Here is a 17,552-nt window from a genome sequence, read left to right on the forward strand (position 1 = left end):
AGCATTCTCCTTTTCCAATATTCTCAAGGACGACAAAGGGGTGTGATAAAGTGGATTCAATCCATATCGGTGCTCGAACCTGTCGACGGATTGTGTGGCCCGAAAACAATAATATAAAGGGCCGAACTTTGAGTCTGGCACGGCTCAATCCGCCGCAAAAGATGCGTCGAGCAATCCTACCCATTCCATGGCGTCAGCCGCATCGCGTGTCTCTCTTCCATGTCAATGCACGTCGTTGTGGAATCGTATCCTTTCCGAGGCCCAAACGGCTGCCAACATTTCTCCCTCATCTTTGCCTCACACTTTGTTCTCTTTCGGACACTTGCAGGGTTGAGGACACACCAACTTTTGTGCTGGTCTCCCTCTCCATCCCTCATCCGTGACCCAAGTGGATATCTGTAGTTTCGTCGAACACGTCGTGGGGCATCAAGATAAGGTTCGGTCTAATCATGGCCTAATGCATTGAGCACCCACACAAAAAGAGGTCTTCTTGCGTGTAGCCTAACTTTTCCCCTTGTTACTTACGGATGATAAGATAAAATACAATTATGTCTAAAGCCACGAGGTCAACAAGTAAATTATGGTATTAAAAAAATAATAAAATATTAATTCTTTTCGTTTATATCAATATGATTTTCTCTTGTTAGAAATCAACTAATAACGAAACAAAACGTTTCTACATGTCTATCCTTATATATTTTGAAGATAATTTATTAATTATTATAAATTTTAATACAATATATTTGTTTGCCCTTCCAAACATTATCAGTCGTCTATTGGATTTCATTTACACATCAAACCTAAACCGATTTGATTTGTTCATGACAGGGTGATTGTGAAGTATCGAAATTGATGTAGCGGATGAGGTGTGTGATGATGAGGCGCCATCGAGGTGTACAGGTGGTGCTGATATGGCATATATATATATAATTAAATAATGGTTATAAGAATCCTATTCTCGCATTAAAAAAAAGAGGAAAAAAAAGAGGGGGGGCATCAGCGGTTTTCCCAACTACGTGTTGGCTGGCTATGTGGACCGAGTCACGTGCCTGTAAGCGCGACTTCAGTTCTTGAACCGATATCCAGTCACGTGACCAAGACCACCGTCTTGGCTTCGCCCGCCGTCAAAGTCACCACCGAAGCTATGCGGCCACGCGCCAACTGCCATCCCGCCAGATCAACTGCACAAATTCCTATGACCAAAATGCCCCCCCCCCCCCCCCCAACCATCATCTCCAAGCAATTAGTATCATCTTAATATAATACTTTATATCAAATTAAAAATTAAAAAAATTAGCCTTGTATTATCTCCTTATAATCTTATTATTTTTATGATGATTTCGAGGAACTAGCTAAATTGAATGATTTTATAAAAAAATGATGTCTTTGCGAATACATTATTGTGGCTAGTTTTAATTTATAAAAAAGTGTTACTTGGATTTATTCAGAGGAGTTTAAAGAAAATGTCAACTACTATATTACATAATAGAGCTTAAACAGATGTTGCAATCTTTCTTGTTCTAAGTTTGGGAACTCAGTCGTTCATAACATTAAAAATGTAGAGTGAACAAATATGAATACGAGTATCATATAAATGTCCTGATATTACATGCAACTGCTCGTATGCTTTCATGTGATTTAATTTCCCTTCCTGTTGATCGACGGCTAAGATTGCACGTGTCTTGATTTGAGGGCATTATGGTAAATTAAAGGATTTATTTATTTATTTTTGGGATAAAAGAGTATTTTAATGCGCCCAACGAATGCTAATACAACGAGCTATAAATCTCTGTTAATATGCGGCTTTATCTTCCTCCCGCTATATTCTCCGTCATCCTCCAGGAGAAATGGCTGATCCTATGTGAGTCTGGCGCCGGCCTCCAAGATCCCTCCTTGCCTCCCCTTAATCGATCCCAACCAGGGTAAGGCAGCTGCCTATCGCTTCAAAATCCTGTCTTGGTCTCGTGATCTCGATCGTTTTTGACGCCCAAAAGAAGGATTTTGGAAGACGGGGCTCGGAGTCCTAGGTTGTTGGATCGATTGGGAAGGGCGGGGGATCGGCTTGGGGCCCTACTAGCTCGTTCGCGGGGGCATGGGGAAGGCGGCGGTGACGACGGCGGTGGTGTGCGCCGCGGCGGCATGCGCGGTGGCGGCGCTGGTCGTGCGGTACCGGATGCGGAGCTCCGGTAGGTGGGCGCGGGTCGCCACCCTGCTGAAGGAGCTTGAGGAGCGGTGCGCCACGCCCGTTGGGAAGCTGCGACAGGTGGCGGACGCGATGGCGGTGGAGATGCACGCCGGGCTCGCCTCCGAGGGCGGGAGCAAGCTTAAGATGCTAATCAGCTACGTCAACAACCTCCCGACCGGGTAGGGGTTTTCTTGATGCGAGATCAGCTCCACCTTTTAATGGATTGTTGAAATTTTTGGCGTGTTTTTTGGTCCCATTTTTTCGATTTAATTTATCTATATTTATACCAAATTTTGGGTGTTGGGGTGGTGGTCTTCATTTCACTATGTTTGAGAATAGATTCTGTACTTCCTTCGTATAATCTTTTTCTCGCTTGTTTTATGAAAGATTCGATTTTGATTACAGTTTTCTTTTCTTTACATCTCTTCTTCATCTTGCAACCATCCTGTGTCGTTGTTAATCTATTTTGCTATGGTCTTCCTTTTCTTGAAGAGCTCCTTGGAACCTTTTGTGACCACTAGAATTCTTTGTATAACCCACTTGCTTTCTCCCGGTGAAATGAAAATAAGTATTCATTACACTATTTTTGTATTAGATTTTTATTTTTTATTTTTTAATAATATTTTTTCGATTGATGGATTGTGCTGTCGAGGGAACTTCTGTGGTGGTGGGCGATGCCTTGGGAGCCCACATCACCTGTAGAGGATCATGGTCATGCATCTGTACATGTGATGTGCGTCTTATCTGACAAGGACATGGGCGATTTAGGTAGGGATAGATTAATGACTAGGCTGGACTTTGATCAATATGTGATTGATCCCATAGTGGAAGATGCTATTGGAATAGCAGGATAATGTTTTTCAAAATTTTTCATTCCGTAGCTCATTTTATTTTGCATCAGTTGACTTTGGCTCAAGCAAGGTGTTTGCATTTTTTTTATAGCCTGTTCTTTGTTGGAAATATAAATAGTAGGATTATTGGGCCAAACATTGGTTCTATCTTTGCTTTAGAGGCATTCGGAAATTAGTGCAGTGTAAGTTTAAGCCGATAAAATGTTTCGATTGTTAATCATGTCATGTATTTTGATTTGAAAGATGACTGCCTTAAGAGCAACACATGCAGTGTAAGTGTGCACAAGCGTCGGCATAGGAATTTTGGTTAAAATGGTAACTGCATTAGAGCAACACATGCAGTGTGTTGGAGGGGAAAAAGTTCAACTTTATTCTGGGATTCAGCAATATAGATTTTAGTCAGTATCTATCTAGAGCTCTGACATGTGTATACATATTATTGTGCGTATATGCAAGTGTAGGCAAATAATTCTTAGTGACGACATTTCAGATGGATGCTTACTTACTAAAAAAGGTTAAAGTCTTTGAAATCCAGTAATTTTTATTTTAGTTTTTTTACTTTTATTTTATTTGTTGTCTTGCTTGTCTCATTTCACTTATTTCCTTATTTGTTTTAACTATGTATTTGTTTGACAAAAAAATTGAGTTTTTTGTGGGGGATTGTTGGAACCTAAAGTAGAAAAAACTTAGATTCCCTTTAGTCATTTCCAGCTTAGAGCTTTCTCGCTTTAATCTCTCATATATTCACTAGACCTGTGACGGACATGGTAGAGGGTTGAAGAGAATTTTATTATCTCTTTTCCTCTGAAGATTTTTTTTTTTGTTACTGCATGGATCGTCTTCGACATCCCCACGTTTGTGCATGCAGGAGGATGACTCTCAATCGTAACTTGGGGCAGATTGACTGCCGGTTGTATTGGGGCGGATTTCTTGATTTCAACCTGCACGAGGGTTGAGAAATAGCCTTAGGAATTTTGAAGTATGTCGGAAGAGAAATATGTTCTATGGGCTATTAGGCATTACAACAGAATGGCCATTTGGACTTTAAGATTTGCGGTTTATATAGTTACATGTAAAAGTTATTTTCATTTGACAATCAGTCTACACAAAACACACACCTTAAGGATGGAAATTTGACCTGTTGCTGTATATTACTAGATATACAACTTTGAGTTTTCATCTATGGTCTAGAGTTACATTTTGATTTCCTCAAATACTACTTTCACAGGGAGGAGACAGGGTTGTTTTATGCTTTAGACCTTGGCGGAACCAACTTCCGCGTCCTACGTGTGCAACTGGGGGGTAAGGAGAGGCATGTACTAAAGCAAGAATTTGAGGAGGTCTCCATTCCACCGCTTCTAATGGTTGGAGGCTCAGATGTAAGTAAAATGATTGACTGTCATGTTCTTTATCGATATTATGTATGTGGGGCATCTAAGGTGATTATTTCTCTGTTTTCAGGAACTTTTTGATTTCATTGCTTCAGCTTTAGCAAAGTTTGTTGCTTCTGAAGGTGAAGATTTTCACCTTCCTGTTGGTAGGCAGAGGGAAATTGGATTTACCTTTTCTTTTCCTGTGAGACAAATCTCTATAGCATCAGGCACCTTAATTAAATGGACGAAAGGTTTCAATATTGATGAGACGGTAATTTCTCAGCTTTTTTTTTCTCTTGAGAAGATGTATTTGATTTTGTTGTGTGCTGATTAGCTTTCTCCAAAGCTGTCATAGTAGTCACAAATAGATGTAGTTTTGTTGTTTATGTTTTTTGCATATGATGTTACATAATGGAACAATTATTGTTATATTTTTGAGGTAAGTTTTAGGGAGAAAAAAAAAGCTTTCTTCCCCCTACCGATGCTTAGTCTTCTATGTTTTAGGCTATAATTGTGACGACAACAACAAAAATTCCTTCTTATTTTGGTTTCTGTCAGGTAGGTGCTTTGCAATTGTCTATGGTTATGTGTAATCTTAACTTATTTTAAAATAATAGTTGGTAAAGAAAAAAAAAGTAATAGTAAAGACACTACTAGATTGTGTTGATAGCAAAACAAACTCCCTTATTAACCGAGTCCCATCCTTCAATGCATATTTAGGTTTCACATTTATCTCTTTATCTTGAAGCTAATAACTTTGCATGCCTATAGTGTCAAATTTCTTAAAGGACTTCTTTCTTGTATTAAAATGTCTTAAACGCAAAACTTCAGACAAGGTCATGCTAGTGTGAAAAAAATTATACTTAAATGTTAATTGCCAGTAAATGTTGATGCTCCATGGCATGTCAAGCAATTCAGACATGGTCGTTTCTTTTGATGGTTCATCAGGTTATCATGTAGTTAGTTTGAAAATGAATTTTATGTTATGTGAAAGGAAGTTTGGGACCTCATGGCTTGTTGTTGCTTAAGGCAGGTTGGGGAAGATGTGGTGGCTGAATTGACTAGGGCCATAGAAAGACAAGGTCTTGATATGCGAGTATCAGCTTTGGTATGCTCCTCTTTGCATTTCCCATCTTCCAGTTCAAAGCATAACTTTATCCATAAATGTTAATGAATGATAATTTTTTTAATGGATTCAATTATCTGGATGAGATGGACATATATATCTATGATGTAGATTAATGATACCGTTGGAACATTAGCTGGGGGGAGATATCATGATAATGATGTAGTTGCTGCCGTGATATTGGGCACCGGCACAAATGCAGCCTATGTAGAGCGTGCCCACGCAATACCTAAGTGGCACGGTCTCTTGCCAAAATCAGGAGAGATGGTAAGAAACCCTATTCTTATTTCTAATTTTTTTTTTTTCCAACTTCCTGGTTTATGCCTGTTGCCAAAGCTTGTTGACATCGTATAAATTGTTAGTGAATTGTATTGTTATTTAGGTTATCAACATGGAGTGGGGAAACTTTAGGTCATCCCATCTTCCTTTAACAGACTATGATCAAGCATTAGATAATGAGAGTTTGAACCCTAGCGAACAGGTGATGTATACATGGCTAGACATCTTTTCATCATGAACATCTGTGGGGATGCTATATATTCAAATAGTTTGTCATGACAGATTTTTGAAAAGTTGATCTCTGGAATGTACCTGGGAGAAATTTTACGACGAGTCCTTTTGCGGCTGGCTAAGGAAGCTTCCCTTTTCGGAGACAGTGTTCCTCCAAAACTTGAAATTCCGTTCATTTTACGGTAAGTTTCAAACTGCTATCACAGAAATAGTATTTTTATTTTGCATACAGATCTGGTTAATTTATTCTCAAGGTTAATGTACTACAATTGATTGACCATGTAATTATTCTCAACATTTTGTTGCTGGAACCGAAAAAAATTATCGTGTCAAGTTCCTTCAAAGATTATATGGACTAAGTGAGCGATCGAATATTCTAAAAAATTAACAACTCCTCCAGATTGGTTTGTTCTATTCTAGGCCTATCTCATTACAAGGTGCCGTCAGGGCCCTGATTTGTAAGGATTAATCACTCAGTATAACTCAAACTTTGGAATATATTAACTCTTCCTAATTTATGTAATTTTATTTCTTTTCATGATTATTATATCGGTGGAGGCTTTCTTACAATTTATCATATTTCGGTATCCTGTCGCCCTCTGTTTTTTCATCTCCCAGCCTCCAATAGCAGACATCAAACTGCTCTTCTTACCGACAAAACCCTTACTAACTTGTCTTGTAGATTGTGGCACTTTTATATTTTGTTTGAGAATATTAAGTTGCTAGTTGAAATTATTTATTCTTCCTTCTTTTTTTAATCTTTCAACATGATAGAAGAAAAAAAAACCTAAACTGACTTGGGGAGTGAATGAAATGGAAGATAAAACTAGAACTCGAAGCTATGTTTCTCATACACCGATTTTGAAATATCAAGTGTTTTGGTGTCCAATGAATATATAGCATGAATTCATTCGAAAATTTCATTGATCTTCCTGGACAGAGGATCTTAGTTGAATTTGTGATGATCAGCAGCTTGACACCATTATTCTCGAGCTTGAATTGGATGTATCTATGTTTCTCTTCCAGATTATTGCAACTCAGTGTTCATTCTAACACAAACTATCCAATGTGAGATTTGCAGGACTCCAGTCATGTCAGCCATGCATCACGACACCTCGCCTGATCTTAAAGTTGTTGGCGCCAAACTGAAGGACCTCTTGGGGGTATGATTCTTCTCTTCATCCTTGACTGACATGGTTGATGTCTGATGCCTCTCAACCTCGAGCACTGTCTGCTTCTGCTCCAATTCCAGATCCCCAACACCTCTCTCAAAGCAAGAAAAGTGGTGGTCCAGATCTGCGACATCGTCGCCAGGCGTGGCGCTCGCTTGGCCGCCGCTGGTGTAGCCGGCATCCTGAAGAAGGTCGGGCGAGACACGGCGGTGAAGGGCGGAGAGAGCGTGCCAAGGACGGTCGTCGCCATGGATGGTGGACTCTACGAGCATTACACCATATTCCGCGAGTGCTTGCAGGCCACCTTCGAGGAGATGCTCGGAGCCGAGGCCGCAGCTTCTGTCGTCATCAAGCTAGCAAATGACGGATCGGGCATCGGCGCCGCCCTCCTCGCAGCTTCTCACTCTCAGTATCGAGAACTCGAACAGTCCTGAAGGCGGCGTCTAATAAGAAGAGCTCAATAAACCCATATCAACCTCGACGTCCTCTGGTTTCCATGGAGGAGGAGGAGGAGGAGGAGGAGGACTTCTTCCGTCTTAATTCATGTCCGCTGCTGCGGTAGCATATGATAGCTGAGGAAACGACGAGGCAGTCGCCTCAGAGAAGGAAGAACAGCAGAATCTCTGCAAACCTTCCCTGCGTTGTTGGCATCTCATATGTCTTCTTTTTCTTGCTCTCCTTTTTGCTGCTGTCACTCGATCATTGACGAATAAATGGAGGGGATTCGAGAACTCCTTTCGAAGACACATCACTTGGAAACCTTCCAGTTGCGGAATCACGCCATGGACGTCCTCGTTGAGCTCTCCTTGCAGGAGCCCATTGACTGTGCCCTGCGTGGCTTCATTACGTGGAAAAGTATGCGGTAGTTAGTTTATATTATCTAATCGTTTATGACTCGCTGTTAATTTCATATTTTTAATCTAATAATTCCTTGTTGATTAATATTTTCTTCTTATAATTTCATATTTTTAACATTAATTAAATATTTAATACTATTACATTAATTTATTATTCTTATTAATTTAATGATTTGATATTTTGTCATCATTTATTTAATTCTAACGTTGCAATTTAATATTTCTCTATAAATTATTTGTAATTTAATGTGGAATTACAATTCAAAATCCCTATTTGGTAATTTTATATTGTCATGTTCTCATAATCAACGATCGGAATTTCCATGCTTAAATTGGGAATTATAATTCCTAATAATTTAATATTTCATAAACTAAGCCTTTTAACAGACAGGGCCTCAGAAAGCTGGGCCTGAGATGTGGGCCGGCTCGTACATGAGGTGCAGAAGCGGCATTCATCGGTGGGATATTTCACCGAGCAATTCTCGTGCGTCCGGTGGCTTCCTGCTGCGAAAGATGGAGACGCGGAACTTGCTGATGATCCTAGATGGGTTAGATCAAGAACAAGGGGTTTCTGGAATCTCAATAACAAGGGGTTTCTGGAATCACAGCGTAGGCCAAGGAAAGAGGCCGAGTAGCAGGAGAGTTGGGGCGGGCAGATATGGGGGAAAGGCGATCGAATCGTCAGTGCTAAAGGTGGTCGGCCAAGGCGTTTATGGTGTGCGGTTTTGCAGCATTGATGGTGGAAAGAAGGAAAATTCATGTTCCAAGTGTAGAAACACCAGAAAGCAGTGGAAAACAATCTTGAAGATGGCGGAGAAGGTAGGATTGATGGCCATAGAAGCATGATCAAGATATGGTAATCGAAAACTGACCTCATCAAGGATTGGTTCTTGATGCTTCTCCGTTGGAGATGGTGAACCGTATCATGGCAGAGGGTCAAAGAGCCACTCTGTGGGTGGCTTTTGATGAGGTAAGAGACCCTCAAAACTTAGTAGCCCTAATTAGGTCATCAGCCTATTCCGTTGCAGCAGAAGGGTTGATCCTAGGGAAGCCCTGTTTAATTGTTTGAGCTTCTGTCTTGTAAGAACATGATGCAGTTCTTATCAGCAGCTGCAAATGGTTGGCGAGTTCTTGAGGTATCAGTCTTGTCAAGAGCTGTCAAATTGAGTTATATCGAAGCAGATTTTGATACGAGGACATTTTGCATGTTTGAATATGCTCTTTAGATTGTCTCAGTTATCTAACTTTGCATCATTTATCATTGTGGAAGCTTGCTGATTTATACGTATCTTTGTAAAAGGGACTTGCATTCTTCAGAGGTTCAGATTCTGAATTACTTTAGAAGAACCCTTTTTTTTTTTTTCAATGCAACATGTTTCACAAAAATTTTCTTACATTGTTTTGGTGGTTCAATATGAACTCTTATCATGTTGCATTTTCACTTATAATGTGTTCTCCCTCTGGAGATCTTTTGGAGCTTTAATCAGTATGCTTTGGTCTAGGAAGTTTGGTTTGCTTGGTTCGAGACTAATTGTAATATCTAGGTTCTACATTTACCTCTGTCCAAACATATATTAACTATCTCTTATTTTTGGTTGAACTTGTCCTAATATTAGTTATTTGCTGGTAATCTTTTTAATATACTATGAATGTTGTTTTGGTAAGCTATTTTGTTAATCTTGGAGAAGTGATTTGGCATCATCTTTTTTTCTTCCTTTTGTTGCACCTTAAAATGAAACACAGACTTTAACATGTTACAGTTTGACAATTTCAATTCCCTGCATTATTTGCTTTCAGGCTGCCAGTTGACACTAACCTACTGAAACAAAGAATATCACTTTTGTTATTTCATGAATCCTCCTTTCATCAGACCTTAACCATGGAAATAACCCATAAAATTTCCTTTCTCTTTGCGTTCCCTCATTGTTATATATTTTCTGCAGTTTTAGTTGATCACATTTGGTTCGAAGTACTTGGAGAATTGCAATTCTCAACAAGTGGTATGTCTACTCCAATCTCATATGTGGCAAAGAAATCATAACATAGATCTGATGTTAAAGACCGACAAATAAAATGTGTTCTTCATGTTCGTCATGCCTGCATGGGTGAATCTTTTTGGCTTCTGTTGTTCTACTTCTATCTGTAGTTCTTACATGCTAAATGTTTGTAGGACATTTTGTACTATTTTCTAGGCCATTTTGTTCTTCCTTTTTCTCGCCCCATTCTGCATTTTGACTACAATGTGAAATGACTACTGTTCACCTTAAATTCACATATAATTTCATTTTAGAATAACTAGCTTTTAGTATCTGGATATAATCTTACTACCAAAAGTTTTCCCATTGGTTAACATAGACTTCATTTCTCCGTTTCACCAACCAGGTATAGGAAAAAGGGCAGTTCTTTTTATTGGTTTTGGCAATAAAGCTGTTGTGGTGACCATAGTTGACAGTTAACTTAATCGATAGCGTTTTCCATCTAGTTCATGTCACTTTTTCCCTCCACTTTCAAGATTGAGGAAGTTAATTTTGGTGATTTTGTCAAAGTTGGATCAAGGAGCCGACCTAGTTCTTCTTTTTCTGGCTCAGCGTATCACTTGTTGAGGCTTTCAATATGTTTATCTGTCATGAAAACCAGTATCCAGCTTGGCCTGGGAATGCTACCAGCTGATCCTTCCACACTTTAGTTAGTGCTTGACTAAGATGGAGAAAAAAAACTTCTAGAGTTAAATTTCCCTTTCTTATACTGGAATTAGTTGAAGGATCAAAAGATTGACTTTTTATGTTAATTCACGACTGTTGTCACCAATGAATGGCTTTGACTAGGGCTATTGGCCTTGACCATTTTGATGTGTCTGATCGATGTGGAATTACCACAGGATATTGATGACCATGCTGCAATATGTCGGTCAGATGGGACGCAGCTGTGTGCTCTTATCAAAGGTCAGCAATCATCCCTCTTATAATGATAAATGTTACTTTCTATTCTAAGCACATGCACATGCCTTCTTGTAGTAATCTTTATTTTGCTTGAAGAAGTGTTCTTATTGTAGCTTCTTTACTTGGTCTCTTTGCTAACCACTCTATCAGTATATTCCATTTATCACATGAATGATTCTGAGCAGCTCAGTCTCTGTGGTCACAGTTAACCTTCAGTTTTTGCCCTGTGGACGGATTTGCCAACTCAAAGTTGCATGCTTAGGTCCACTTCGTTGACTTAGACCTACATTGATCGATAGAATAAGCAGTGAGGGATCTCCAATGATGGTGCAGGAAGTGTTTGCTTGAATAAACACCATTGGTCTTGATATCACAAGGTGTTTGATTGAATGCAAGTTAGGTTAGCTTTCTGTAGACTCTGATTGCTTGAATAAACACCATTGGTCTTGATATCACAAGGTGTTTGATTGAATGCAAGTTAGGTTAGCTTTCTGTAGACTCTGAACTAAGGCTGCAGTAGATGACAGCCGCAAGGATCCAACAGCCTTGTGTAGTATCATCTCTGATGTTAATATCTCATGGGGGGGAGTTGAGAACAGGTGCTTCTTTGTCCGCTTCATATATCTGCTTATCTTCTTACCTGCTTTATCCCCATAATCGCGACGAGCGATATCGCTGTAACCCTCGAGGGAGATTCTTACAGCAACTGCATGAGAAAACTGCCATATTCCTTTCGTGCACCAACCAAACTCTCATCCTTTTGCCTGTCTGGAGAGCAGGCGTGGCCTGATGAAAGAGACCTTTTCTTGTCTCCAGCATAAAATGGAGGGAACACCAAGCGTGCTTTCCCACCAACAAGATTCTTCTCTCACCTATGCAATGGACAAAGGGTTTTGGTCTCGTTGGACTCTTCTTGCTTCATGCGCTATGGATAGCTGGTTAGCATATGGATGATTGGATGGAGATTGTAAGGGACAAGTGAGAATGAGAAAATTGACTGGCTGAAGGTTTAACTGCTGCAAGAGATTGACTGATTTTGTAAATGGTTGGACTTGACTTTAAATCTAGTGTTGCAGTAGATAGCTTGTCATAGTATGGACAAGCTACTTGTGAGAGGTGCTTCTTAAGCATACGCTATTTTGAGAGTGACTTAACTAGATTTGGGACAAATTTACTTCTAGCATGGTCCGGGTTTGCTACCTGGACCATTAAGTAGACATGGATCAGCAGGGCTGGAACAAATAGCACAAGTGGAGGTCGAAACCACTTGTGACATCCAACCAGATAACAAAAAAGCACATCATACAAGTGGAGGGCGACTGGTTCAGCTTTCTCAGTCATTTCTTCAGCAGGCAATCTGCAACTGCTGTAGGATGGCCCTTATTAGGAAACAAGTGTTTGATGGACCTTCTGGGAGCCAAATTCAGGCAAGTATATCATAATCATTTATACTTGACACTAGGCAGTAAACTACTGTAATCTATTTCTTTTAGACTTCCAAAAATCCTTGGTGTTATCATGCAATTCAAACTCAGATAAATGAGTGATTATAGGAGTATGTACACTGGATTAACATTCGATTGCACCGATACATGGTTTATCAGGAATATGAGTTCAACAACCCCCAAAATAGTTAGGAATTAGTCCAGTTGCATTAGCCAATAACATCCAAAGATGAGGAAAGATGGATGCATAACCCAAACTTTGTGTTTCTCATTCTACTCAACTTTCAGTTGCTATTCTTTTCCTGCTGACTGCTCCTAACTGAAACAAGGAAACATAATAAAGGTAATGCAACCATAAGATTAGAATTAGCCCTTTTCCAAGTTATGTTGAATCCAATTACAATTAACTTGATAAACTTATCATTGTATGCAGATAAACCTCTGAGCAACATGATTTTATGTTGCATTCTTTAATTATAGCATCGATGGTCTTTCACAACTAGCATCAATGGTCTGATATACAAATGTTGTGATTCAAGGAAGTGGACTTACACGTAATGCAGCGAGATCAGAACTTTTCAGCACCCTCAACCTTTTAACCGTTGAAACAAACATGCTGCAAGTTTTAGAAAGTGGTCAAAACTTCTGCCTATAGGATTTAGTTGATGTGATACTCTTTAATCAAGTGAAGTTTGCATTATGCATATAAGATGTTCTCTTAGCAGTAAGTAAAGAAGAAACTATATCGTTAGCAATAAATCCATTGTGCATATAAGATGTTCTCTTAGCGGTAAGTAAAGAACATATTTGGGCTCCATTGCCTGCAAAACAATACAAGCATGAGGTTCTTATCTTTTTCTTTTTCCTAGTTCAAAGATAGTAATAAATTCAACTATCCTTAAATATCTATATTGACTTTTAAAGTGTCAACAAAGTCATGTTTTTCATTTTAGTGCCTAGTTGTGTGTTTCGAGGTTCAGGTAAGCTGGCATCTAATTTGCAATACCCTGCAAAATTATGTTTCCCCTTACCTTATTTACACTAGTTTGACTTTAAGCTGGGGGTTACTTGATAGGCTGTGAAGGGAAATAAAAATAGGCACATAGACACATCCAGAAGTGAGTAGGTGGTAGTTCATTTGACTGGATCATCAGCTCATACTAGTTAGTCATCAAGTATTCAAATACTAGTTAGTCATCTACCATGGCAAAAAAAAACTCCTAATCTGTTAACACTTCATCTTTGCAAGACAGCAAGCAACTATTCATTCTTGATCTAGGGTTTCTTGGATTTAGTCCAATGCTTCTCAATTAGTAGACTAGATTCCACTCAATGATAGTGAACTTTGGATATTTTTTATTGTAGTTTAGAACCTGACTGACACATAGCTATAGGCAGTCATGTCATCAAAAGCATGCTCAACTGTTTTTGTTGGCTGCCAAACGATGAACCAACTCAACCACCCCTTTTCCAGATGAGGAAAAGACATGATACTTGTCAACACCAAGCGAGCAATTGGCATAATAAAGACCGACAGACAGTTCTCAGCTGTATATTCCAAACCTTCGAGTACAAGTTCAATGTGCTTTTAGTGAAAAAGTTGACATACTCCAACTAATTTCTTATATTGAATCTTGCAAGTTACTATGTTAACAAATTTTAATGGGATCCATGTGTAAGTTTATTAACACACATGTAAATTGGTCAAAGGTATAATTTGATGTCTGTTGGTTGATCATATATATATAAGATGCTAATATGCAGTCATCTACAAGTTCCTTTTTCACACATTTGTGAGACTAATATCACAGCATCAGGTAATTAAATTAAGAACAAGGAAATTAGAGGCTTACTCCCATGGAACATCCCCGACGAACATTTTGTCACCTTCATTGTCTTCATAAACCAAAGTGTATTCACCGGAACCATCTAACAAGCCTACGAATGCTTGTTTGGCTGCTTCATTCTCATTTTCAGGGGTGTCCCTTTGAGCTGCACATTAGTTGAAAGAAGAAAGACTAGGAAGTCAAGAATTACTCTAGGGTTTTACATATGGGTGGCCTTACTGGTTTAGAAAGCAACTTATTTATCTCCAGATGAGTCAGAATCTAATGGAAGAAAAGTGCAGCACGAACAATAAAAGAGAAATCACATACATGAAAGCTAAAGTTGCAGTGATATCTAGCCACCCTTATGCATATAATTATAATCTATCTACTGTTTAACCATTCTGTCAGATATACCTGCAAGAAGGCCAAGGAAGAGCTCTTTGACAGCTAAAGAGAGCCTCTCATAATTGTCATAGGCCTTCAGGTCTACTTTTCTTCCGATGGGGATACCATCCATGTTGATCTTTACGAGCAAGCCTTTCTTGTTGTTATCGAACTTCTGCTTCATCTCTGCATTGTCATTCTCCAACCCAACTGATGGCTTGACCGAACTACTTGACAGGTTCTTTCTGAAGGAGCGGATAGGAGGCCAACCAACAACAGGAGCAGGCGCAGCTCTGCATTTTTGTTGAGGAGTAGGAAATATCAAGTAAGAATTGTTAAAACAAATTACAGAAAGGTAAGATAGAGGAAAATGCAATTGAATCATGATGTCCAAGACCAGTCGGTTTCCATTTCTTTAGCAAGGAGATCAACAGTAAGACTGCTCTTCCACAACCTACGATGCTTATATTTGGAGTCAGTATAAATAATGTTTTTGCTTGTAAAGGTAAAGTTACTGCATGTCTTGATCTTTGTTAGACTTGCATCCTTTTATTTAAATAGCCATACTTTATTTATGAAGATTTTGATAAATGCTATCATCTTATAGATCTAACTTCAGATTTATGCTGGTGAAGATGATACTGAAATCAGTATTTTTAGAGAGGTTGGACAAAATAAACATAGCAAGAACCTTAAAATTTTGTGACTGAAAGAGTAAATTGTAACAGCACAAAAAGAAGTAGAGAAAACTAAATCTCTTTTGAACTGTAAGTCGGTGGTGTGAAGTACTTAAGCAGCAGCAGACAGCAGCAGCAGCAAACTTCTATTAATTAGGAAGTGTAAAACTATACCTAGCAGCCATGGAAAAATTAAAACCCAAAATATAAGGGAAAAAAAGATAGATATGCTGCATGAAATACTTAATTTTGCAACCGGGAACACTGTTTAGTAAAATTATTAGCCCCAGTTCTATCAGACAATAAAGACAAGCCATCCAGCTGGGCTGGGCATTTAAAGTCACAGTGAGCATGATATCGAGACAAGAGACATCAAATAATGTGCAGAAAAAGTAGCAGATACATTGATGACACACAAACAAATGCAAGCCCGAATGAGATCATGGCACATGCCAATCATGGTTACCTTGTCTGGGAGCTGGTGTTGGGTCCAGCTGCACCTCCGGGAGCAGCATGGCTTTGCTGCAGATCAGCCTTCCCACCAGCCCAAACTGCCTTGTGTGGCCATTCATTCCCAGACTCTGCTCTGCTCTGCAACTGGAGGAACCCAGCCTGCTGCTCTTGCTGAGGACCTGAAAAGGGAAGAATATGGTGTAGGAGTAGATAAATCCCAGGAAGACATGCATGACCTTTGGCGCTTGAAAAAATATAGTACCTTCTGATTTGGACTCTGCAGATTCGAAGAGCCGTCTTCTGGCTCCAGTACAGGTGGTGGTGGTGGTGGTGGTGGTCTTTGAAGCCTTGGAGAAGAAATCAAGACAGAGAACAGCAGTAGCCTCTTCTTCTCCTCCTCCTACTCCAGGGAGCCCAAGCTTCAGCTCCAACTTTTTGTCTTCCGAGTCATCTAAGCCGCCGACTCCTCTTCCTCCTCCTGATGCCTCTGGCGCCATCATCCAGTCGCTCTCATTTGGAATCAGATCGAGCAGCTGAGGACATGCACCTCCTCTGTTCTCGAGATCTTCTTCCATGGCAAGTTCAAAAGTCGAGGATGAACGACCAGCAGCTTCCTGTTTCAACGCTCAAGTTGGGAGAAAGCGTCAAAGATGAAATTTTTTTTTATGGACAAAAGCAGTCGCCTCTTCGGAAACATTATCACCTACAACCATGTTAGCCAAAATGAAAGACTAGAAGAAGAAGAAGAAGATCAGCCGTATCAGCATAGTTGATCAAGAAGAGGGGAAGGAGACGACACACGGCTAACCCACCTGCACTCGAGTTCCGGGACGAGAAGTAGGATCAGAGGAAGGCGGAGGAAGGAAAGCTCTGCTCGCTCCAGCCACTGAGGAAGCCAAATCCTCAAAACCAAATCTTGGAGGGAGAATTAGGCCAAAAACCACTCAGTAAATAATGAAAAAGGCTTCTTTTTTCACCTACACTCCTCTTCTCATCCTTCCTTTTTCTCTGTCTTGTAGGAGAAGTGGTGCTTAAAAAGGGAACAGCGGCAGGGATTCCATGGCTGGGAAAGGAGCCCAAAAAAGGGTCAGTGGGATCGAGGCATTCCCATCCCATCTCTACTCCTGCACGCTAACCCAAGCAGGTGGAACAGGGACGTGACACTCTCTCTCTACAATCATATTCGTATTGTTCCCTCCCTAAGAAAAATTGCAGAAAAGAACAAAAGCTATACAACTGTAGCAGCCATGAGCCATACACAGTATCGGATACTCGGAATTCTTAATACACTGGTGAGTGGGCTTTTATCCCTTTACTTGTAGAGTTTTTAGCTGGTTGCTTTCGCCTAGCACGGTGGTGGGAGGGAGGTGCTCCTGATTTCAGTCGATGGATCAGTGGTCCTTAGCTGATGAAATTATTTTTTTTGTTTTTGTTTATTGTTTCAGGGATTAATTTCTTTGATCATTTTGGATTTCCAGGTCAATCAGAATTCGGCTGGTTGCTTACGCCTAACAAAGTGGGAGGGGGTAATGATTGGATCAGTGGTCCTCCTTTTAACTCTTCTTCTTCCTCTCTTTGTGGCCAACTTAAACTTGGTATTGTGATTATTTCTTTCAAGAATTTTTGTTGGGTGCTCTTCTCTAACATCTTTTATGGATTAATCGATCAGTTCTTCCTAGAATTCCATCCATCCATTTGTTCATGTCAATCCTTTTCCATCTCCATAATGAAAGTATTCTCTCTTTTTTTCC

The 17,552-nt window shown here is 39.8% G+C and overlaps 2 protein-coding genes and 1 long non-coding RNA gene across 4 annotated transcripts; 2 read left to right on the forward strand and 1 right to left on the reverse strand.

The window, feature by feature from the left end:
• Nucleotides 1-1,802: 1,802 nt before the first annotated feature.
• LOC103978458 (hexokinase-2) lies at nt 1,803-7,963 on the forward strand. The gene is made up of 9 exons (XM_009394249.3): nt 1,803-2,364; nt 4,265-4,415; nt 4,498-4,680; nt 5,443-5,517; nt 5,647-5,802; nt 5,918-6,016; nt 6,097-6,227; nt 7,127-7,208; nt 7,298-7,963. Exons 1-9 carry the CDS (start codon nt 2,093-2,095, stop codon nt 7,649-7,651), a joined length of 1,503 nt encoding a protein of 500 aa, XP_009392524.2. The 5' UTR covers nt 1,803-2,092; the 3' UTR covers nt 7,652-7,963.
• A 4,563-nt stretch (nt 7,964-12,526) lies between these two features.
• On the reverse strand, nt 12,527-16,993 carry LOC103978455 (auxin-responsive protein IAA6). 2 transcript variants are annotated; one of them, XM_018823513.2, is made up of 7 exons: nt 16,614-16,993; nt 16,064-16,504; nt 15,815-15,980; nt 14,702-14,964; nt 14,312-14,450; nt 13,011-13,074; nt 12,527-12,777 (listed from the first exon to the last, which is right to left on the reverse strand). In XM_018823513.2, the coding sequence occupies exons 2-7, from the start codon at nt 16,374-16,376 to the stop codon at nt 12,736-12,738; spliced, it is 987 nt and encodes a 328-aa protein (XP_018679058.2). In that variant the 5' UTR covers nt 16,377-16,504; nt 16,614-16,993; the 3' UTR covers nt 12,527-12,735. The 2 variants fall into 2 exon arrangements, with proteins under 2 accessions (XP_018679058.2, XP_009392522.2); XM_009394247.3 differs by having other exon boundaries at nt 16,064-16,415; nt 16,614-16,992.
• Nucleotides 16,994-17,124: 131 nt separating this feature from the next.
• On the forward strand, nt 17,125-17,552 carry LOC135607709 (uncharacterized). The gene is made up of 2 exons (XR_010485233.1): nt 17,125-17,198; nt 17,280-17,552. It is a non-coding gene; the product is annotated as an uncharacterized LOC135607709 (long non-coding RNA).

Source organism: Musa acuminata, chromosome BXJ2-3, assembly GCF_036884655.1.
Source record: "Musa acuminata AAA Group cultivar baxijiao chromosome BXJ2-3, Cavendish_Baxijiao_AAA, whole genome shotgun sequence".
NCBI lineage: Eukaryota > Viridiplantae > Streptophyta > Magnoliopsida > Zingiberales > Musaceae > Musa > Musa acuminata.